A 23836-nucleotide genomic window follows, 5' to 3' on the forward strand; every position below is an offset into this window, starting at 1 on the left:
ATTACAATATTACCCATTAAATCGCTATTCGGCATTCGCTGTTAATGTGTCTCGATTAGTTTGCTCGTGTTTGCCTGACGAATAATATACAAGTATAACACGGTTTCTTTTTTTTTTATTATTACTCCCTGTTTTCGTACATACTTAATTTTTAAAATATATACGTGTATATTTTATACAACTATTTTACGATATCGGGTACTAAAAATGACTCTGAATTGACTGAATCTCACAAAAAACGTGATCGTTCTGTCAGTACGCAGAGATCATTAATGTCATATTTTTCAAAGAAAACTCGTTCCAATGAATTTCAAGATCGATCTGAAGCTGAACATTCTGAAGTAAATAATGAAGAAAATGTAAGTTCTACTAGTACTAGTAATGATAATTCAGCACCTGTCGATGATAGCTATAATTTTGCAGAGTTACAAAATGTTGTTGACAATAATGTACAAAAAAAATATATTTTTTGATGCATTAGATATTGGTAACTTTATTGACAATCAAAGTTCAAAGTTAAATGATAATAAAAAATATTTTGCATTGACAAAAACATGGAGGCCGAATATTTTATATAACTTTCCCAAAGATAAAGATTCAAGAAAATTTCAATTAAAGTGGCTTAACGATTTTCCGTAGTTATCTTATAGTCAAAAACACAAAGGAGTTTATTGTAGAACTTGTGTGTTATTTTCTCGTGATGTAGGGGGGGAGAAGTAAAGAAAATTTTGGTCAATCATGTACAAAATCATTAAACAAGTATAAAAAAGCTTTAGAAGTATTTAAAAAACATTCAAATAACGATTATCATAAATTTTCAGTCCTCAAAGCGGATGATTTTAAAAATGTTGTAGAATCTGCTGAAAAGTCTGTAGTAGTTAAATTAAATTTAAATGTTCAAAAGCAAATTGAAGAAAATCAAAAAAAAACTTATCCCTATAATCAATACAATTTTTTTTTGTGGTCGTCAAAACTTTCCGTTGCGTGGGCATCGTGACGATGGAGATTTGATTCAAAATAGTGTAAACAATGAAGGGAATTTTAGAGAGCTTTTGAAATTTCGTATAGATTCAGGTGATGATGTTTTGAAGAATCATCTTCAGTATTGTCCAAAAAATGCTAGTTTTATTAGTAAAACTACACAGAACGATTTAATCGATTGTTGTGCTAGTGTAATTCTTCATAAAATTGTAAATGCCATTAAAGAATCAAAATATTTCTCAATACTAGTTGATGAAACTTTCAACATAAGTACAAGTGAACAGTTAGTTTTGTGCATTCGCTATGTTTTTCATGATAAAGTGCAAGAAGATTTCTTAAAATTAGTTATTGTTGAAAATACATCTGGTTTAAATCTTTCCAAAATAATACTACACCAATTAGATGACTTAGATCTTAATATAAAATATTTGCGTGGTCAAGGCTATGACGGAGGTGCTAATATGTCCGGAAAATATCAAAGCATTCAAGCTCAAATACTAAAAATTCAGCATCTTGCATTATATACACATTGTGCTTCACATTGTTTAAATTTAAGTATATCAAAAGCGTGTTCTGTAGTTTTGATCCGGAATGTTTGTTGATAATATACAAGAGATTATAACTTTTTTCCGAGCTTCACCAAAACGAATGTTACTTTTAAAAACTACATTAATGAAAGTTTTACCAAATTCTAAATCATTTAGACTTAAATCTGTATGTGAAACACGCTGGATCGAACGACACGATGCAATTCTTCAATTTCTTGAATTATACGATGTTATTATAAATTGCTTGGATGAACTTGTAAATTCTAATGAGGAAATTGCGCTCACTTCTAGTAAAGCTAATAATTTACTAAATTCTATGTTGAAATTTTAATTTTTAATTACACTTTAAGTTTTGGCAGAATTATTTTCAATTACTTTGCCTCTTTCAAAGCAACTGCAAAATCAAAATGTAGAATATTTTCAATCATTGAAAATGGTTAAAACTATTAAAGACGAGTTCGAAAATAAAAGAAAGAACGATATTCAAAGTTTTAACTTAATTTATACCAAATCATTAACATCAGCCGATATACATAAGATAGAAGTTAAAAAACCTCGAACGTGTTCAAAACAAATTAATCGCGAAAATATATTGGCCAACGATCCAAAAGAATATTTTCGTTTGACCTTATACCTACCATTTTTGGGTTATTTAATATCAGATATCAAAAATAGATTTGTAGGTCACGGACACGAAATGATTATGTATTTACAATACTTAATACCATTTTTCCTACATGAAGATACAGATATCGAAAAAATTATTGAATCGGCCAAATTTTATATCGATGATCTAATTGGCTCGATTGAAGAGGTTAGAGGTGAAGTTACTTTGTGGAAACAATTTTGGAAATCCCAATTAGATAAACCTAAAACTGCTATAGAAGCTTTGACTCATGCATCTGAATTTTATCCTAATATAAAGGAATTGCTAAAAATTATTTGCGTTATACCAGTTACCACTTGCACCGCAGAAAGAACATTTTCCTCACTTCGACGAACAAAAACATATTTAAGATCAACAATAGGAGAGGATAGATTAAATGGACTTATGCTTCTTAATATTCATAGGAATATTAAAATTACTCCAGAGGAAGTTATTGAAGAATTCAGTAAAAAACACCCAAGAAAATTACAGTTACAATATATGTAAGAAATTATTGTTATTTTTAAGTTTATATTTAATGAATACTGATGTATGAAAAAAAAGTTAGCACCAATAAATCAAATAGAAAATATTAATTTAAATAAATAGAAAGGTGTAACAATCTTTTTTTTTTGAGCACCCCCTTTCAAAATTTTCTGGATCCGCGCCTGAACCCAAGATTTTCGTCTTGATTTTTTAGCTAAAAATTCATAAAATAATCAACTTATATATGATACTTAAGGCTTGGTTAGGTTATTTATGTTATGTATGTTATGTTTATAAATGATTTTTTGTGAAATTTTAAATTAATGAATGCAATTTTATCGAGAACCATGTCAAATTATTAAAGAAGGAAAACGGATAAAAACATTTTATAGAATTTCCGGTAAGAGACAAATTTGCTGTCTCGGGCTATTCGTTGAGATTCATTTTCTAAGGATTATTCAGAAATACTTACGATGGCTTCGAGCTGCTGCAAAATATGTAAGTTAATCGAAAGACAGATCAAATTGATATAATTACAACGGGTACATTCGGGTAATCGCTAACTGAGAACACTTAATATCTTTGCATAGAGCCCTGCAATTTGAATTCTGATTTTTTTGTTGGTTTTTATGACTTAAAAATGTGTATTTTTACGAGTTTTTAATTTTTTTTTACTTAAATAGACATGAGCATGTGCAGTATAACATTTTTTTCTTAAATGGCAACCATCTATTTTAACTACTAATTATTTTTTGTCTATTTTCTTAATGAATTTTAATATTTTTCTATTCTAATTATAATTCAATATAAAATATTCTTAAATAAGATTTTTCTGCTTTTTCATTATCATTAATGTTAATTAAGATCTGTTGTAAATTGTTAATATATATATCATTTATATCATTGCTTAATGTAATTTTTTTTCTTTTTTGTGATTAACTTAACTTAGGTATTAATTGAAGTTAAATTAAGATAACGATATTTTTTAACTTAATTGATGTAATTCTCAAGTGAATTAACTTAATTTAATATGAACTCAATTAACTTAACTTACCTGATTTAAAAAATATCATTAACTTGCTGGGTGTGCAAGTATATATATAAATACACAGTGGCCGAACTAGGAAGAGGAAGACGGGGATACATATTTGGGCGTAACATATTAAAGGGTGTAATTTTTATAATGTATAATCTATAATTGACTACTAGTTTAATATTTTTAACTTTTTTAATGATAATATGTGTAAAACCAACTTGTCACCAACTAATGAGCAATTCAATGAATTCAATGATAGGTTTGGTACCTACTGTTGATATTCTAAGCACTAACAAAAGTTTACTATTCATACTATTCAATTGATACCGTTTCTGATAGAGGAGGTGGTATATTATCCTACTGAACCAACGCACAAATTTATTTGAAAGTTAGGTTCTTTTATACTTTGAAACTTGGGTCCACCAAAATTATGCAACGGCACACGATTACAAATAAAATCTTTAAAAAACTGTCCGCTAAAGTATACGATTATTACTGGCTATAATTAAATTGTATAGTTGTAATATAATTTAATACAATTACGAAGATTAATTATCGTCTTATGTCGACATTTAAATCGCATCGACTTAAGCTAAAACAGTTTGAATATTAGATATTTTTAAATAAAAATATAACTAACCAAAAGAACATTTGATTATTTCTTTGAAGAACACAAACATTAAACCAAACCAGTAAAAAATTGCCGATTATTATTTTAATGAAAATTGAAAAATATGATTTATACAGTACCTACATTGTTTTTTTAATAGAATACTTTATTCAATATACATTTTTCAAAATAATTATCACTTGACAATAATCTAGCTATCACGAATTGATCAATTTTTATTCAATTACAGTAATCTATACAATTTTGAATGTAAAATAGAGAGTACGAAATTAAGAAGAGTTTCAAAAAATCTTCAAGAACACAAGAAAACTGTATATTATTGTACACAGTTGTAAAACAACGGGTATTGTAAAAATGTAATATTGTGCAATGGTTTGATAATATAATGTTCGGAATTAACATTAGTACTATGTGCCTATGTGTAAAATGATATATGTTCTATGTTTAGAAACCTAATATATATATTAGGTTTATATATATATATATATATATATATATATATATATATATATTATATATATTGTACCAGTTAGTAATACAGTATTTATATTATTTATTTGCATAAGATAATATTTGTAGGATAAGAAATTTTTTTTAAAAATTTTGCATAAAAATTAACATTTATTGTATTAATAATAATAATAATAACAAAATATAATACACTCATATATATTATAAATAATATATATATTATTTATAATCAAAAATTCTAAATTCAAAATATAATTAGTGTGCCCGATTTTAAAACAAAACAGACACAGGTTTTTTCATGTGTGTGAGGGTGTGTATGTGTGTGTGTGTGTGTGTGTGTGTACATAGATATACTTAAACTTTGGAGTATAGTCAGAGTGAATATAATATAATTTAATTTATAAATCATTCGAAAATATACAATAAAAAAAAAATTAATATAAAATTGACATACATTTCTTGCACTCATAGTACTTTTTTTTTAATTTTTAAACAAACATTTGTGCATGACAAAGGTATATCATAAACATACACGAGGACAATAAACAAGTATTATAATGTTAAAATTGTAATATAAATGTTAGGTGCGTATGATTTTTTTAAGTAAACTACCGTTATACTTACATTTAATACAGTTTAAATAACTGTAATAATACTATAATAGTCTATTACAATCAACGATATAATATTAACTAGATTTTATTATTATGTAATTTTTCCTCTTCCCAATAAATTTCCAATAAAAAAATTGAAGAATAGTTAAAAAAAAAAAAATCATCCGACTCAAATATCATATTATTATTAATGTTATAAAGTATAAATGTTAGTTATTCGGGTTATTTTTTACTCTATAAATAAATGCTTATACAGCTGTATTCAAATAATGAGTAATAGGACGTTTATTTCACAGAATATATATATTTTAAGAGTATTACTATTCAAAATTTAATGTTTTAAAAACAAAAAAATAGTGAATTATAGTAGTTTTTAAAATTTTGGATATTATAATGGTGGTAATTTCTGTATAATTAAAAATTAAGATTAATAAATCAATACAATTTCAATTTTTTTTTAGCTCTAGCATGAAAATGATAATACTATTTTACTTAGATTTCTACACCTATGAACACTTAAAAAAACCTTTGACATAAAGTATGTTTTTTAAAGTATTTACAATTTTTATAGGATACATTTTATAGTCAACAGTTAGCCAGTTAAATAAATTACTTAACATAAAATTGGGTAGTTATGCTATTATGTGCATGGACACAAACAAATAATCATTATCAGGCAATGTTTAGTATCAAATACGTAATTGTTACAACGTCAAATATTAGAATGCTTTGGTATATGCTTTACATAATAATATTATTAGCTCTTAACAATGATGGTATAATTAAAAAAATAGAAATAGATAATAATAAATTTACATTATTAATACTAATTTTAGTAGGTAATTACAATAAATAACGATTAATTTTCTCATCGTTTCGTAAATAATAATTATGTAATATGTAATACTTTGGTATCGCGTTGCATTATATTATCTTCATTATATGAAATGGAATATTGTTAATCGCCAGTGGCCTAAAGGTATTCGAAGTAATATCCACTGCAATCAATGGTTTGTTTTTCAACAATATGAGTAAACAAGTAATGATTCTACCTTAGTCTCAAATGATGAACTCTAAAAAAAAGAAAAAAAAAATTAAAACATTAACATTTTTAATTAAAAAGGGTCTCAAGTCAATGATAAATATACACCGCAATATTTTCAATAAGTTTTTATTTTAAACCAATGTAATCAGTGATTTATGAAGCAGCTGATCATCATTTAGATTTTAGAAATGTATTAATTTTTATTTGAATAACAAACAGATAAAAGTTCTTTAACAAAAACACTTTAATAATTATTAGTATATAGACATAAAAAAAAAAGTTTATATAAATATAAATAAAATATAATATGCATATATAGAAATAGGATATCTAACCATAAAAATAAAAATGTCATAGCATTTAAACAAATTACACAATAAAACAAGATTTCGCCTTTTATGAAATGGATTTATGAAATTATTGGAATAAAATATAAGCCTTGTGTTCATATTGTTCGACTATGTGAATAGTACCCATACCTTTAAATCGTTGATGCATTGGGGTTGGTGGTGTAATTTTTTAACAATTCCCTCAACCTAAGAATTTCTTTTGACGCAGACGTCAATTCCGACTGCAGTACCAGTTCTTTTTCTCGAAGCCTTTTTATTTCGTGTTGACAACTCTGAAAATAAGTGGAAAAAAATTGTAACAGTAAAAAATATTTTTGAGGAAGGTGATACAAAGTTAGGTAAAAGAAAATAGAGTGACCAAAACTTGATGACGGCACACTTACCACGTTCTGTCTTAACAGCTCCAGCTTGTCACACTTCAACCTAGTGACATCCTGTCGGAGACCTTCCACCCGGGAATCGTTGTTCTGCGCGTCACAGCACAAACTACAAGGTTTTCCGCTAGGTGTTTCAGCAGAGGACATGCTTTCCAAACCGGTATCACTGTCTACTGCACCGGCCATGCCTAAGCCATCGAGTTCGACGCTGTTAAGCGACGACGAATCGCTTTCCGACATTGCTACGCGGCTAGCTCCACTGCGAAGGAAAATTACGAATTATATCAATAAACGAATCAGAAAGATATAATTCGCTATACTACAGTTCGGAGATCTACCTGGAAGTTCTGTGTACCGGATGAGTGTCAGGACTGGATATGGGTGATGAAGGTGAACTCTTTTTACTACCTTTGGACAACGTTCTGCCAAACTGGAAGAAACACATGTATATTATAAAATGCAATGTTGTAAAACACATGCACAAAAGAATGGATAAACGAATACTGCAATTTTTTTTTACTCACAGTAGGTATAGATCCGTCTGCTGAACAACTGCTGGTCTTTTTGGAAAGACCTCCCAATATGTTATTATTTGCTTCGGCGTTCGTCAGCGTTTGCGTCTTGACTCTTGCTATAAGAGCTTTACGTACCGTATCTATGAACCTGCTACCGGCCCCCGAAATGGTACCGTTACCGCATTCCGATGATGACGACGATGAAGCTGCCGATTTCGTCAGCTCAGTGTTCAAGCCACTTGTACTGCTCCCACTGCCATCTCCATTGTACCCCAAAAAATCTTTAGTCTTGTCTTTCAGCTCCTCGCATAAAGAGTGCAACAACGAAGTTCGAGTTCTTAGCTACATAAATCGAACAGTTTAGTTAACACATGATCGGTAAAAACTACGATGAAGACGTAACGTCACCGTGAGAAAGACTTACCTCCAACTTGGCAAATTTGTGTGCTTTATAACACGCGTTTTCCGCGTTAACCAGCTTGGTGAGGAGGAACTGTTTTAATTCTGGACCATGCCTAAACACGGCTGGATTAGGCAACGTCGGTCCGAAGAATGGTACATCGTCTCGAGCAGTTACGCTAACTTTATACCTGTGCACGAAAAAGAAAACAATAATTGTTAGAATACTCATATAATATTATACATATTATTACAATATTATTCCAAGTATAGTTGGACACCACACATACCTAACGTTGGGAGTGTTCGGCTCGATCACTTGAACGATGATATACGCGTGTAGGAAATGTGACGCTATCATGTCAGGCGTAAACGGAGTGTTGGATTCTTGAAATACAATAGCTACGATGTCATTACCTATATAAAAAAAATAATACTAATTATTTATGTATTTTTGCTTACAATCTATGTACAATCTACATTATTATGATAAACTCTGATCAATTGACAGCAGCTTTATATTCGTAGACTTACCGATATGCCTTTTCCTTTGCAATTGTTGAGGATCGTGTTCAGTGTATGGTAGCAAAGAAGATACGTGGAATATAATCTCTCTGTCTTTGAATACTTGGTAAACGGCTTCGTCACCAGTTTGACCAAACTGCGTGTCTAAGCCTCCTCGGTATCTATCGGAATCGAACGATAAACGGTTATCGTAGAATATTCCCAAATCTTGTAACATAAAAATTAAGGCGCTCCCATCGAATGTACTACATACCCTTTATGGTCTTTCAGCTGTATTCGTTGACCGAGCAGCTGGAGGAACTGATCGAATGCAGGTGAGGTATGTTGATTGGAAAATAATTCTTCTTCGCTAGTCTGGCCATACTTTTGGTACAATACACCGAATTTAAAATGCGACACAAGCACGTGTTCGTCATAGGCCGCAATCAGTTCCGATGCTTTACAACTCAATACGGGAGACAGTTTGGTAATAGTAAGCTGATCGTTCAACAGCTAAAAATTCGGAAAACAATAGTGAAAATCACATTTTTTATTTATTTATTTTTTTTATATAAATTAGAATCAGAAGTTTGAAATAGGTATTTCATTATTGAACAGTGTGCAAAACAATACACAGAATATCATCCATATTTTATACAAGTATTTTAATAAAACTTCATATTATTTTATAACGAGAATAAGCATTTAACTTTATCTATAATTGAAATTAAAATAAACACTTAAATTCCACTTTTTATTATTTCTGATTTCTTAAAAATAAAAAGTAGAAAAAATATTAATACATTAAATACATTAAAATTAATACTTAACCGATTTATCAGCTTGATTAAAGATACATTATTTTAAGATTAAATAAATTTTAAATAAGTAAAAATAAGAAATTACGAAGGTCACCATAAAAAAAAAATAAGTACAATTTGTCTAAATAACGAGGAGAGAATAATTGTTTGGCTTACTAACGAAAATGATCTTAGACAAAACAACCATATGTATGACGTAAAAACAAGTTTGAAAAATAAATTATTATGAAATAAGGTGCAACAAAACGCTTAGTGGTATTTACACGAATTTATTAAAATGCATAATGATCTACATAAGCATATAATTATTTTGTGCCAGCCAAAATCAGTGGTTTCAAGTCCAATAAATGAAAACAAAATCTAAAAAGAAGTCAGAATACGAATGGGTACTTCTCGGTTTATAGTATTAATTATATACATCGAGTACCTACTAAAATTCAGTAATGAAATAAAAACACTCGAATAAGAGTATACACATTATTATTATTATTATTATTATTAAAATGCGTCTTGCAGTATCAGATATAGTCTGGACTATTTTTATCCAGGCCAATGCAGAGATCCAATGATGTTTATATTATGATATTTATTGTGTTTCCGTCCATGGGCTAGTCGCCAACTATCTTAGTACTATTTTTTATACACTATTATTATCATTGTTATTGCACTATCGAATAAAGTTGGAATTCAAAACTTAACTATCTACCCATAATATGGGTATGAGTATGGGACGATAATATTGAATCCTTATAAACTTAATTACATTTAGCCGTCTAAATAATGTACTGTCTTACTTTTTGATATATTTATCTTATAAGTTTTTAATGAATTGTTCCACAAAGGAACTTGCAATAAAGTGAGATCACTCCCCTCTAGACGTTAATTTAATGATGCATCTTTTATTTATAAAATGTTAATAATATTCAGTATCTCAAAATACATGAAAAAATTGGTTTGTCAATTCCAACTTTTTATACGAGATCAAAAACTGTTTTTTATGAGTCATTCAAGAGTCAGTTTATATAGATATAATTTTAATAAACCCAAAAGTCATATGCTTCGGGTTTTCCAACAGCCTCGATAGATTCTACTTTAATTTCTATTATGAATTTAAAATTCGTAATTTATGTTTGAATTTAAATTTGTTTATATAAATTTCATTTTTAATTTTAATTTATAATTACAATAATTATTTTATTTTCTTATAATATATTACCTTTATATTTAGTAGCGAAACTGTATTATTATATTTAAAAATCTATTTTGTATTACTAATCATAATATTAAGTTAAATCAAAGGCGCATTAAAACTTACTTCTAGAGGGAGGGGCTTAAATTTGTTCTTTTATTCAGGCTCAAAATTTACAAGTAAAATTATTGGTAATATTTAAATCAGGTGAATCCTTAGTATTTTTTATTTTTATTTTTTTTTAATCTAATGCCGGATCCACTTAGAATCGAATTTTATGTAGTTATTTTTAACACCTGTATGTGTTTTGAAAGTTATGCTTATTTGATTTTTCACTAAGTATGCACCCGACAAAAAAACCCAATTCAGTATTAACAGCCACGCGTAATTTGATTTCGTTATAAATTAATCTTATTAAATTATCTTATTTACATTAAAAAAAATTTGAAATGTGTACCTCATATATCATCGATTCCTTAAATACGGATTCAGGGGGGATTGCTACCTTCGTATCCCTAAAATACGCCCCTAAATTAACTATATACTGAATTCTATGTACACTCTCTTACCTTCGAGCGTAAATAAATAAAAATAATATAATGATGAAGAATAATTGTTTTGGAAAAACTTTAAGTTTTTTATTCAAAACCTATAATGACTTAAAAGAAATAATCGTTAATAAAAGATGATCGTGAAAAGATTTTCGTTGAATTGTAGGATATCAATTCTTTGCAACGCATTTTACCAACCGATTGATTTTATCTTGATACAAACTTTTTCACCTCAAATACTTCAATTTAGACTTTATAGCCTATTTCTAACTTGAAAGTGGTGGGATAGAACTTTTAAAACAATTTAAGAAGAAGCAATGCTCGCGGAAGACCTTGACCTCCACGGGAATTCAGTTTTCAGTTTAATTTTTTAGAAAAATTGTAAGAAAAATTAATTTCAATTTTACAACACTAGGTGATTATTTAAAAATTCCTACATAAATTAAATGATATTGTATTGGTAAAAATATAGTCCAACTCAATAAAATGAAGTATCATGTCATTTCGTTACAGGAATCATGTATTTTTAATGATTTATTGGCATGTGTGTCACTAGTGAGTATGTATATATAACATATATTTATTAAAAAATAATGTAACGGCGACGTTCATTAATTTTTACCTCAACATCGCGGTTTGGTGGATTTTTTTCAGTTACTATTTTCACAAAATAACTGTTCATTTTAGAAAAAATGAATATAGACATAGAAAAATAATCACGTCTTTCGCGACTATATATTGTTAACTATTAATGGGTATTCATACTGAAAATATCTTAAAGATGAGACTAAAAGTACCGAGTACTCCATACGCGGACCTTTGTATCAGAATAATATGCTATGTTGTACTATGAATGAGCTTCATTAAACTTCAAATTCTTAATTATACCTATTATCGTTCCCGTTTATTTTCTAATAATGTATACAACGCGGTATATTGTCAAATAACAAATGTTTAACTAACCTTAGCCATGTGATGAGGTGCCGATGTGGCGCAAGTTGAAGGCACCAATTCATGCGTGGTGCCAGTCCGTAGTCGTAGCAAAAGTCGCGTTTGCTCCTGGGAAGCTAGGCTTTCCGATTTTACGCTCAATAGAACCGGTCCTAGTTGATCATCCGTGCCGATGAAGTTGAAGTGTTCCTGAAACAGAAGACAAATAAAAGATGAGTTACGAATACACGTAATTTTTGGCCATGGCCGTGGCCAGATCATAATACAAATCAGTTTCATATAATCGATTATGTCCGGATGGATTTTAGTGTACAAGAAACTATAACTATATAATATAACTAGACACGGCCAGCACATTTTAGACTCATAAAATCTACAGAGAGTACGAAAGAGAGAAAGAGAGAAACAATGAAATATTATTTTGTACACGAGCCAATCAATATAGACTGCTATAGCTGACACACGATATCATGGGTATTTCGCAAATCTACGTTTCATAATATTTTTGTGTAAAAACTTTGATTGCATATGTATTTAGATAAAAGTACTATATACATATACATAGGTGTTCATAAAAATATCGTCCTTGAAGCGTCACATCGACATTGTGGACTTTATGGGCATCTAATATAAATATACATAGGAATACCTAGTCGCTAAAATACAACCGGTTCTAATGAGTCACGCATTACAGTGGTGATGTTTACATGTAGTAGCAGGTATCTACAATAATAATATAAATTGTGAACATTTAATATTATTGCACGACTGAATGCCAACGCGGACAACCCGAATCGAAGAAACATCCGGTCCATTGTTGACCATATAGTATACATATACATTTAAAGACTGTGCCAACTATTTTCTGGGGCTAACGGCATCGAAAGCTACTACGCGATACGGTCGTTTTCCTGGTCTTTAGCTATTAAATCGAGTAAATCGAATTCATGGAATCATAAGAACCTAAAAACTACTAATGTTTTATTTATAAATGCGCGACGATTTTGTAATATTTGTTTTTCCAGTGTTTAAAATATTGTAACATTATATACATAGTAAACAACGAACAATATATTATATAACGCGCGGTGGTGAACACAAAAAATAATGTCGGATAAAAATAACTGTTATATTTTTGTATTTTTTTGCACTCCGGTTTCTATTGCTAGGTTTTTGTACCGGATCATCGATTTTAACAAACCAAGAGAACGCATTCACTCATAACATTCACCTATTTCTTAGCATTAAATTTATGATTGTATGCTCTTTTATGAAAAATCTTGTTTTGGCATGAATGACAGTAGGAATATAAAAGAATATTGTAACTATTATGAATAAATAAGTGGGTACATAAATTTACACAACAGATACAAAAAATATAAGTGCGTTTTATTAAACTTAAAGATGAGTATATATCAATTTATTTTCTATGTGAATAAATATAGTAAAATGTACGAACAACTTATCTACTTCATAATTTTTTTACTGTCGTAACATAATTAAAAGTCACGCTCAATTCAATTTGACGAACTTTTTCATGTAATTTAATATAATGAAAAACTATATATATCTTTGTTAAAACCGATCTAAAAACAAAATGTGGATTGTATTTTACTACAAAAATTGCAGACATTTAAATTTAAATTAAATTCGCTATAGCAAATCTAATAAAAAAACATATTTTTTTGACATTTAGAAAATTGGTTGTTAATTTATTATAAATTATTTATATTAAGGTAAAAAATATAATATACGTATTATACAATGTAAATAAGTATAACTCATATTTAACCAACTAGTATTAAGGTTTGTTTACACTAAATTATTGGGAATACTGGTTTATAATAATATTCAATAAATTAAAAACCATGCATATAATACGTTATCATCGTAGCATCATTGTTTTCTTCTTTACTATTTATGAAAAATAGGTAAATTAAATTGAAATTTACAAGATAAACTACTACAGGTGGTTTTTTCTTATACATAATAAGTATGAACATAATACATTTAAATATTTAGTAAAATTAAAAGAGATTAAAATTAGTGTCCATATATATAGGTGTAAGGTAAGTTGGCTGGTAAAGCCTTATCCCCACCTCTACGTGGTGATAGCTGGTAACGGGACTAACTTTCGTTTAACAGGGGAGGTACAGAAAAAAAACTGTATAAAACCAATCACCGGCGGGTCAACAATACCGACCAAAGAAGGCCAACATCGCCCTCAAACAACGACGCAACAGCCGAATGATCTCACATTAGGGTGAGGACCAATATAAGGACACTTTATCGGCATCCCTTCATGTTCCTCACTATCCTCATCCGAAACGGCCCCACAACGGTAGGCCGATAGTAGCAGGGCATTAGTAGGACACCCACATTACGGTTGATCACCGTCCGAATGATTGAGGCTAGGAATGGGCACACGGACGAGACAGTCGCAGAGTGCCACCTTCTGATGACCTCACCAAGACCGATCAGCAAAGCAGCAATAGGATGGAGAACGACAAAACCGGAACGAAGATAGAATTGAATCAGAACGAGGATCTAGTTGGGGTTGGTAACGAGCCAGGTCGAGAAAACTTCGAACGTTACTTCAAGTCTCGAGCAACATTGCCGCGATGTGGAATCAAAACACACGCAAACTGGCCTTCAGCAACACCGATTCAAGACCAATACAAAAATTTAAATGTTTGCCCACAAGGGACACATGCCTTTTTTAACTAACAATGTCTAACTAATTTAAATGTGCATCCTCCAAGGGACATAACTCTGACGTTTGTAAATTGTATAATATCTATGTAATGTAATGTATTTAATAAACGGTGTCGTCAATGGGGAAGTATTGGGAAACCTATTCCCCCAATGCTGTCGGTTCAAACAGAAAAAAAAAGATTTAAGGCAAGTTATAATTATTGTTGTGTTAAAAAAATAACAGTAATTATCTCATAGAGCTATATTGAGTTCCAATAAAATATTTCTGGGAGTGTATATGTATACTTGATTGTAATATTTTTAATTATTATTTTCGGACAATAAAAGTGAATTCATAAATAATAAAAAACTTTTAATAACTTATTAAACAAATCCCGAACGTTAGCGTGTATATATATACTAAGTACATAAAAACAAATTCAAATTTCTTGACGACTGAGTAAATGACGTACTAATTGTATTTTATAATGACTTTCTGTACACAAACATACTTAAAATACACAGTCTTATAAATATAAACAAAACATATGCAGCGTATAAAGTTATTTCGTGGTTAAAAAAACCTATAAACCAATCGTTGGAAATTGTACGTAGAGTACAAAAGTAAACAAAAGACATTAGTCCACAAACATAATTATTTCTTGCATCGCAAGTTCATATTATATTTTAGTGTAAGAATAGTCGTTTTCCTGTTAATATTACGACAGTTTTTCTTTGTGACGTTATAGAAACAATCGAGGCAGAGAAGTGTTCACAAGTGGCAAACACTAAAGAGGATATTATTATTATACTATAGTTACGTTACTTATTGTGTATTACCTGTGGCTATACCATTATACCAATAGTAAAACGATTTCGCACTAACCAACAATGTCGCAAACGAAACCTCATTATTATAACGGGGTTGTAAAAGCACTACTTGGATGATCACAAAACAATGAAATAGTATAATAATTCAAAGGAAATTTTTATTTGAATTTAGAAGTACTCTTATAACAATAAATAGTTTAAACTCGAAAGGTAAATATATATAAGTATTTATTTAAAAGAAGGGAGAAAACAACGGGACAACCGTTATAAATTTGTGACTGTTAAGGAATAACTTTTGGTTCGTTTATTAGCACTGTATTATATAAATGAAGAAAAAACAGTTAAATGCAAATCATAAAAGGGAATCGCGGTTTTTTTATTTCAGCCATAAAATCGGTATTTAGCAGTAATACCGTTAAGAGGAAATTCGGTAGAAACTGTAAATAATAGGTAGTTACATATATACGTACCACTCTACATATATTTTGTACTATTTTATAGGCTATACGTAAATACACACGAAATATATACAGTCGAATTATCGTCGAGGGCGACTAACAATATACAACTAAATTCACTTTGAAACTACATTATTTTACCAACATTTTTTATGTAGGTATATATTTTAATTGAAATTTACAAAAAAAAAAAATAATAATAATAAAAAAAAAAACCATTGTTGAGGGAAGGTTGTTAAGGATATGGTGTTTCACGATCGATACGACGATAAATGTTGCAAACGACAACGGTATTTACGCGTACGTGACGTCACCAAAACGTCGAATAGGGACAAATGAACATAACCGTTTGGACGTGGAGACAAATGGACGTAAAAAAAAAATAAATATTTATAAGTTATAAAACCACTGATATTTTATGTTAATAATATAATTAATGGTATCGTATCATAATATCAAACCTTATCGAATTTTATCGTTTTGGCAATAGATATCTTTTATATCAATATATATAACTTAATGGTTTTTACAACTTGTAATAATTATCACACTTTATCGAAACACGGAGATACACAAGACACGACAATACACATCTATAACTGTGTTAGTGTAAAAATATAAATAACTTATTTATTTTATTTACTTATTTATATATATATATATTTTACGTCCATTTGTCACCACGTCCAAACGGCCACGTCCAAACGGCTACGTCCATTTGTCCTAGATCCTTAAAACGTAAATATTTAACAACGCACATATCGGTCGTTTAAAACTATAATAATGAAATAAAAAATATATACAATTATTACATACAAGCGTATATCACTATTTTTTTTTCTATAATCATAAGTAATTTTTTTTAAAACGTTTACATATTTTATTCTTAATATATTTTTATTTAAATATATTTATAATGTTATATTTCTTTATTGTACATCGTTTAATACTAACGTTTCCGGGTGAATCGCGTACACGTTATATACACGGGTTGAGTTTATACAGCAAAGGCTATGTAGGCATTCGATATGCATGACGTTCCTGCATCAGTATTATTACATTGTCCACAAACGTACATTTCGGTTGCCACGGAAATGAACTACAGTATAATATGTACACAAGGAAAAACAATACCACACACGTGTGCCTATGTTTTTTATAATACACATATATATGCAGTGCGCGATCGTGTGTTTAATTTTTTCCAAACTCACACGATGGATACATAAAGTACGCAACACGCATTTTATTACTGAACGCAAAGAAACATCGCAATAATAATATTATTGTCATGTTATATCATCGGCGACGGGTGAGCGTTCGTTGCGCCAAAATGGTTCGGGCAGCCGCAAGAAGAACAAATTATTACACTTAATGAAATTGCGTGCATGTAGGAAAGCAAAAAAAAAATAAAAAAAAATACCAGCAGATGGCTAATATAGAAGCCCGCTAAGTCGACGAGATGGTGATAGTCTAATTTGTGATAATAGCATCCGCGTGTATAAGAATAAATTTATATTATATATCATATAGGTATATTTATATATATGTAGGTATATTAATGTTCACATAGTATTTAAATTGCATACAACACATAAAATCCGTTTCGAAAACGCACATATTGAATAAATTGATTGCCACGAGAGTGGTTTTGAATAATAGATTTGTCACAAAACCATGACCACGGTACATACTAACACAGTACACTTCGAGCTTAAAATTCTTGTTTCATATTCACTATTATCGAATAATTCTTTCACGCGGTACAAATATCAACAGAAACTGACTAAAATCCAGTATAAAATAGAAAATTGAAAACGACTATCGATTTTTTTTTTTATTTCCGATTCATGTTCGGTTTTCAACTGAAGTGTATGGAAAAAAATATATACAAAATAAATATTTTAATTAATCAATTTAAATAAATAACTAGGTCGGTAAAAAAAATATATATACATACATATATATATACATATATATATATATATATATATATATATATATATATATATATATATACTCACAATTAAGGTTATAGATAAATACTATTATTTGTTAATCAAAATAAAATATACAATACATAGAGATATATAATCAATAGGCAAGCGGGAAAGAAATTATACGTCTTCAGTTGAAATCGTATACTTAATAATTATATACCATACGGTCATATTTTACATATAATATATTTATACCTTAAAAACAATTATTACATACATTTTGTTATTAAAAATTTTAAATATTTATTATTTACATGAAACCCATGTTTTTTTTTAATTAATATATTAAGTTTCATGAATATCAATTAAGGTTATTGCCATTACTGGTATTTAATATTTATGGTTCAGCGTATTTAATTTAATATTATTTTTGAGTAGTAGTACCTATTTTAATTATAGTTATACTTATTTAAAAATATGTATTTTCACCGATATTTTTGTATTTCACAATGCATTGCAGAATGTTATGGATTAGAGTAATTTTATTTATTTTGTATGTTAATATATTATTATATATTTATATATTATGTATATATATATATACACACATATATATGTAATAGAATAGGACAATCGCACAAAATACGAATTTCGATAACGCAGGGTATAGTAAACATTATGCATCCAACATAACCGTTGCGTTAAAAAATGGCACTTGAATGATTTGAACGCGAAAAAAGAAGCGAGCTGGTAAAACGTGTGTTTCGACTGGAGCTTCTATGCCAGGAGTCAGGAACTTTTTTGTAGAAAAGAGCTATTTTTTTAAAAAAGTTACAAACCCATGATATCCAGAGAGTCTTTTGAATAACTTTTTTTTTTTTTTTTTTAATGCCGTAAGTTTTCGTCACAAATGAGACATTATGATTGTTCCATGGTTTTAAACAAATGCAAAAGAATCAGTCCACTTATTTCTAAATTCTCTATTTTCCTCTTCAATTTTGCGCTTTTAGTTTATAGGCATCTCGTTCACAATATTGCTATGTTTTAATACGGTGGAAAGTTAATAAAAATGAATAATAAATGTTGTGGGGTCATTAAAGATAAAATATTATTTAATTTTTACATGCTATAAACATCCTTATGAAGAAATTCAAAAATGTTTTGGCTATAATAACATATTATATAATTTATATTTTACGGGTTTCGATATTGATGCATTTTCCAAAGAGTCACAAATTACATATTAAGGAACCGCAGGTTCCCGACCACTGTTCTATGATATTATTGCATCGTCAGGTTAAATTTGAAAAGCCTTCTTACGCACCTAAGTGTATTATAGCTGTATTTGCAGCAGGATCTAATATCTTTGTTTCTCGTGAATCACGGTTCGTGCGCTACAGTATTTACTATACCATCGTACATATTATTTAGCATATGCACGTTTATAATAACATATAGGTAGAGAACTTTTTTTTTTTAATGACTGCGAGAAAAGCGACTTATACATTAATGCTATACACTAAAATACATCTATTGTTCCGAACTTGGTTTTTATACGCATGTACATGCATTTTCGTCCACACGCATAAAGTCCTCAAGAGATTCGAAAATAAAGCGAAAAACAATTACGATTGTTACTTTAAGTGAATTTTACACCGTTGTAGTATAAAAAGCATTTGACAAAACGGTTAGCAAACCGATGTATTTTCATATTACACAAGCAGACCCGTTCAAACATTAATAATTTTACCATTATGAAGGGGCGGCCGTGTCAAAGTACTGGCTTATATCAGCTAAGTCTTACGGAAAATTATGTATACTAAACAGCTCTTCTCCGAGATTCAAGGTCGCAGTGTGCATGAATGGACACATAATTACTATTATGTAATACAAAAAGAACTTAGCCGGATATTGATGATACGTAGGCTTGTTGGTGCATCGTGCAAGCAGGTAAAAACGCATAATCAACAACCTTTAAGTTTACTACACAAGGGTGGTGTGCGTATATAAGCAGTGCAACTCTGCTCGTTCTCGCGAGAACAATGGATTATAAAACGACCGGCGAAGCCATATGGTGCGCGTCCAAGACAATGGAAGATAAGTGAAGAGGCACCACGATATACACCGCCATCATGAAAGACTCACGCCAACGCGTGACAACTGTTCGTTGCAGCAGCAAGCAAGGGCGACATGATATGAATGAAGGTACGCACGTGTGCAGCGCACACCGTATAAATAGTATAAGTAAAGGTGCAACGTACGTATCGTCAACAACGTTTATTAGACCCGTACGTTTGCTAATACATCGGAACAAGACGAGTTTGTTCATCTTCCAAAAAATCAAAAAAAAAAAAAATAAAAAAAAATACACCTAATGGTAGTAGAATTCAAGATAATATATATGCTTAGCTGTACACGAAAACATTTATACGTTTCAGGAGGAGGGTCACAGACCTCCGTGGTACGAATATACCAACACTATCTTGCATATTACATGAACTGTACATATATTCACAAAGAAATCACGACGTGTGTCGGAAACACGGCAGGGAAACGTGTAGGCGTGTATAGGCTAAGACAGGTCGTCCCACACTCGAAGTTCACCCGCCACCATCGTTACCATCGTCGGGTACTTATATCTGCGGCTGCTGCTGGTTCCATACAGAAAAGATAAAACTAAAAAATATGCTGTCGAAATAATAAGCCGTTCACGACGACAGCAAACAAAACAACGAACAAGAAAATACATAGATTATTATAATAACGCCAGATTAAAGAACCGTTGCCGCTATATGTTTAAAATGATAACAATCATTAATTACGCGCTAACGAAGCTAGAAACGATTGCATTTTACTGACTGTCTAATGGTGGACTCTTGTTAGCGGTACAAAATCCTTCCGGTCATGAATATGACAAAATAATGTTTTTATTACACTAAAAATTTGCTTACATTACATGAAAGTTCTTTGATCAACGCATAATGTTATAAAGCAACCTGAGAAGCGAAAAAATGTAAAAGATTTTAAAAACCATAAAAATAAAAGAAACCTAATTTATACTCAAAATTGAAACAATTAAATTTAAATTAAAATCTGTGTACATATAAATCAATAAACTAGTTCAAACAAAATGTATACTTAACACATTGAGATGGAAAATAAAATATATATTTTCATATTTTCTATGAATGATCTATGAAAAATGTTGGCGTGATATGGGGGAGGGGTGTAATAACTGTCTGTCATACACTTGATGAGGAGCGGAAGGATGAGGTTAAAAATAAAAAATAAATTCTAATGAAAATTTTGAATGTTCTCCATCGACTGAAGTAAACAATTAAATTGGTTTTTACAGAGATTTTTATAAGCTTATATACAAATTAAAAAAAGCAAATATTTTCTTTGGATTATAAATAATTATTATGCTACAACATAAATCATAAATTTAATAAAATTAATTTATAACCTTAACCTTGAATTTTAAAACGATTAGGTAATCTAATAAAATAGCACAATGTAATAGTAACTATATTTTTTTAAATAAAATAGTAAAATATTCTCAACGATATAATGAATTATGGATAAATAATATGGTAAATGCTTACAATAGTATATAAATGATATTCCAAGTAGACAAAATCATAACTTGTGTAAAATTAATGAATTTCATCTATATTACAATGTAATTTACTCTAATATTGTATTATAATCAAAGGTATACCAATATGTTACAAAATGTCGCATTATCATTTAATGTCAACAAAAATGTATTGAACGCTGGCCGTTAGCTTTTTTTATAAACAGTTATTGGTAATATAACATTTTGGTATGATAAAAAACGTGTGTATGTAAGTACACCGTCATAGGCCTTCCTTGCACGATATTATAATATTATATTAATGAATCAAACACACGTTATTATTTTCCAACCCCGACCTGTCCGTTTACGATAGTCAAACAATAAATTATAAATGTGGTTTATAGAAAATAAGCTATTATAAATTCAAGTCCATTGTTAAATTAGATTTCTATAAAGCTTTTAACGATTAAGGTGAAAGAGAGAGCAATATACAATTATTATATAAATATATATAGTGTACGTGTTTGTGGATAAATGTAAGTATAAATAACTAAATACGACCGAACATCGAAAGATAAAAGGTCATTACAGAATTTCAATTCAACTATAAAGGTCGTTCTCCAAACAAAAAGCTCAAAAAGGGTTTTTTTTTAACAGTCGGAGTTTTTTTATATTTTATTTCACAGAGGTCGAGACCTTTTTCTAGGTCGCATGTACGCACACGGTGGTGGTTGATACAATTTTTATTTAAATATATCTACAACGATCAATATTTTATTACGAAATTGTCCCATCACTGAAGAACTCGGAAAAGTATTAAGAGATATGAATGTTATGATAAAATGTATATTAAATTATTTACTGTATGCGCTTAGTATACGAAAATTCACAAGGAACCACTATAGCGCATATAACTTGAAGAAGTATAATCAGGTTGAATATATCAAGAATATAACAGTATTAAAATCCAAGTCATGGGTTAATTTGGAAGTCTCATATAGTATTTTATAATCAAAATGTTTAAGTGTGTAAAATATATGACTTATTAAAAATATTGGAAAATTTTTCTTTTTCTTGTGAACGGTACAAACTTACTTCCATTAAATAAATTAAACTTTTCTCAGACTATAAATAAGAGAATATAAATGAGAATTTTTTGAAGAAAATATCAGTTGATTCATTTTTAAAATGTTTAGTTTGTTATTATATAATTAATAGTTATTAACTATTAATACGTAATACAAGACTTGGTATTCTTTCAACTGCACTACGATATTTAGATTCACAGAGTATACTAAAAACAACGGGACCTAGTAATTTATCTATAAACGAAAGAATCTATCGACACGAGGACAAATCTTCCAAGGTGCTGGGTTCTATAAATTAAATCTCAAGGAAAAAACCTAGTATATCCTATCAACCAGCCAGCGGAAACGTTAGCTGTAAACCTGAAAAAAAAAACTAAAACTGTAGCATAAACACTGCAGTGTCATACATGCACACACGTTGAGCACGTTTCTTCTTTGTCGTTTCGTCTCTGCCAATCCGGTACACACAAACACCACCTGCCCGTCGCATTGTACAGTAAACAGAGTACCACGTATATAGGTATATACGAGTACATCAAGCTGCCGCCCTATTCCGAGGCCGGAAATGCCACCTCGCGCGCACTCGCCGAAGAATAAACACAACGGGTATATAGGAGTTATTTCACTGGAAATCGTTGAAAAACAACCAATTTATCAGGTGCAACTGCTGTGTCGATCGGTGTTTACGGTGCGGAATAAAAAACTTTATCAACGTCTATTATAAATAGATACAGGTATACTTGCACGAACTTACAAAATATAAAAATAAAAAGAAGACCGACGAGAACAATATATTTTTTTTCTGCATTAGTTTTAAAATAACGGCCAATATCCTATATTTATATACACCGTCTAAATGGCTATCGTTCACAGTACCTATTATATTTTACCGTTTTATCACACTGTAGTAGAGAAATTTACTCGCAAGGGAAAGGAAAATAATAATTTGAAAAAGCAACGCGTCATTAAAAAAAAAAAAAACGTTTTTAACTGAAAATATCTGTCATTATGTTATGTTGACTTTGCTTCAAATGTTACCATTGCAAAGATATTTGCATGTAAACCACATTGACTCTTATTAGTATTCAACAATATAGAACTAATAGGTCATTTAGAGCGATTAAGATGCA

At 29.6% G+C, this 23836-nt stretch overlaps 2 protein-coding genes across 7 annotated transcripts in view; one reads left to right on the forward strand and one right to left on the reverse strand.

The window, feature by feature from the left end:
* The first annotated feature begins 272 nt into the window (after positions 1 to 272).
* Positions 273 to 2682, forward strand: LOC112687814 (52 kDa repressor of the inhibitor of the protein kinase-like). The gene is made up of 4 exons (XM_025560767.1): positions 273 to 378; positions 1069 to 1536; positions 1616 to 1819; positions 1880 to 2682. Exons 1-4 carry the CDS (start codon positions 273 to 275, stop codon positions 2680 to 2682), a joined length of 1581 nt encoding a protein of 526 aa, XP_025416552.1.
* A 3116-nt stretch (positions 2683 to 5798) lies between these two features.
* Positions 5799 to 23836, reverse strand: part of LOC112687783 (rap1 GTPase-activating protein 1) — a 207026-nt gene continuing 188988 nt past the window's right edge. For 3 of the 6 annotated variants that reach the window (XM_025560712.1, XM_025560715.1, XM_025560716.1), the window contains 10 exons: positions 12128 to 12304; positions 8878 to 9116; positions 8634 to 8785; positions 8390 to 8516; positions 8125 to 8290; positions 7710 to 8042; positions 7524 to 7615; positions 7192 to 7444; positions 6938 to 7080; positions 5803 to 6486 (listed from right to left, as the gene is read on the reverse strand). In XM_025560712.1, the coding sequence (XP_025416497.1) occupies positions 6940 to 7080; positions 7192 to 7444; positions 7524 to 7615; positions 7710 to 8042; positions 8125 to 8290; positions 8390 to 8516; positions 8634 to 8785; positions 8878 to 9116; positions 12128 to 12304 (1680 nt within the window). In that variant the 3' untranslated portion in view covers positions 5803 to 6486; positions 6938 to 6939. Of the gene's footprint in view, positions 6487 to 6937; positions 7081 to 7191; positions 7445 to 7523; positions 7616 to 7709; positions 8043 to 8124; positions 8291 to 8389; positions 8517 to 8633; positions 8786 to 8877; positions 9117 to 12127; positions 12305 to 23836 lie in introns of all 6 variants that reach the window. The other 3 variants (XM_025560711.1, XM_025560713.1, XM_025560717.1) reach the window with 3 other exon arrangements.

This window comes from Sipha flava, unplaced genomic scaffold (genome assembly GCF_003268045.1).
Source record: "Sipha flava isolate LNK unplaced genomic scaffold, YSA_version1 361_pilon_pilon, whole genome shotgun sequence".
Lineage (NCBI taxonomy): Eukaryota > Metazoa > Arthropoda > Insecta > Hemiptera > Aphididae > Sipha > Sipha flava.

What these genes read in the sequence shown, in the direction of transcription:
- LOC112687814 (XM_025560767.1), top strand. Translation starts at nt 273, where the DNA reads ATGTCATATTTTTCAAAGAAAACTCGTTCCAATGAATTTCAAGATCGA. An exon ending in TGTAAGTTCTACTAGTACTA is followed by an intron (nt 379 to 1,068) that starts GTAATGATAATT and finishes AATTTCGTATAG; the next exon opens with ATTCAGGTGATGATGTTTTG. An exon ending in GGAAATTGCGCTCACTTCTA is followed by an intron (nt 1,820 to 1,879) that starts GTAAAGCTAATA and finishes TTACACTTTAAG; the next exon opens with TTTTGGCAGAATTATTTTCA.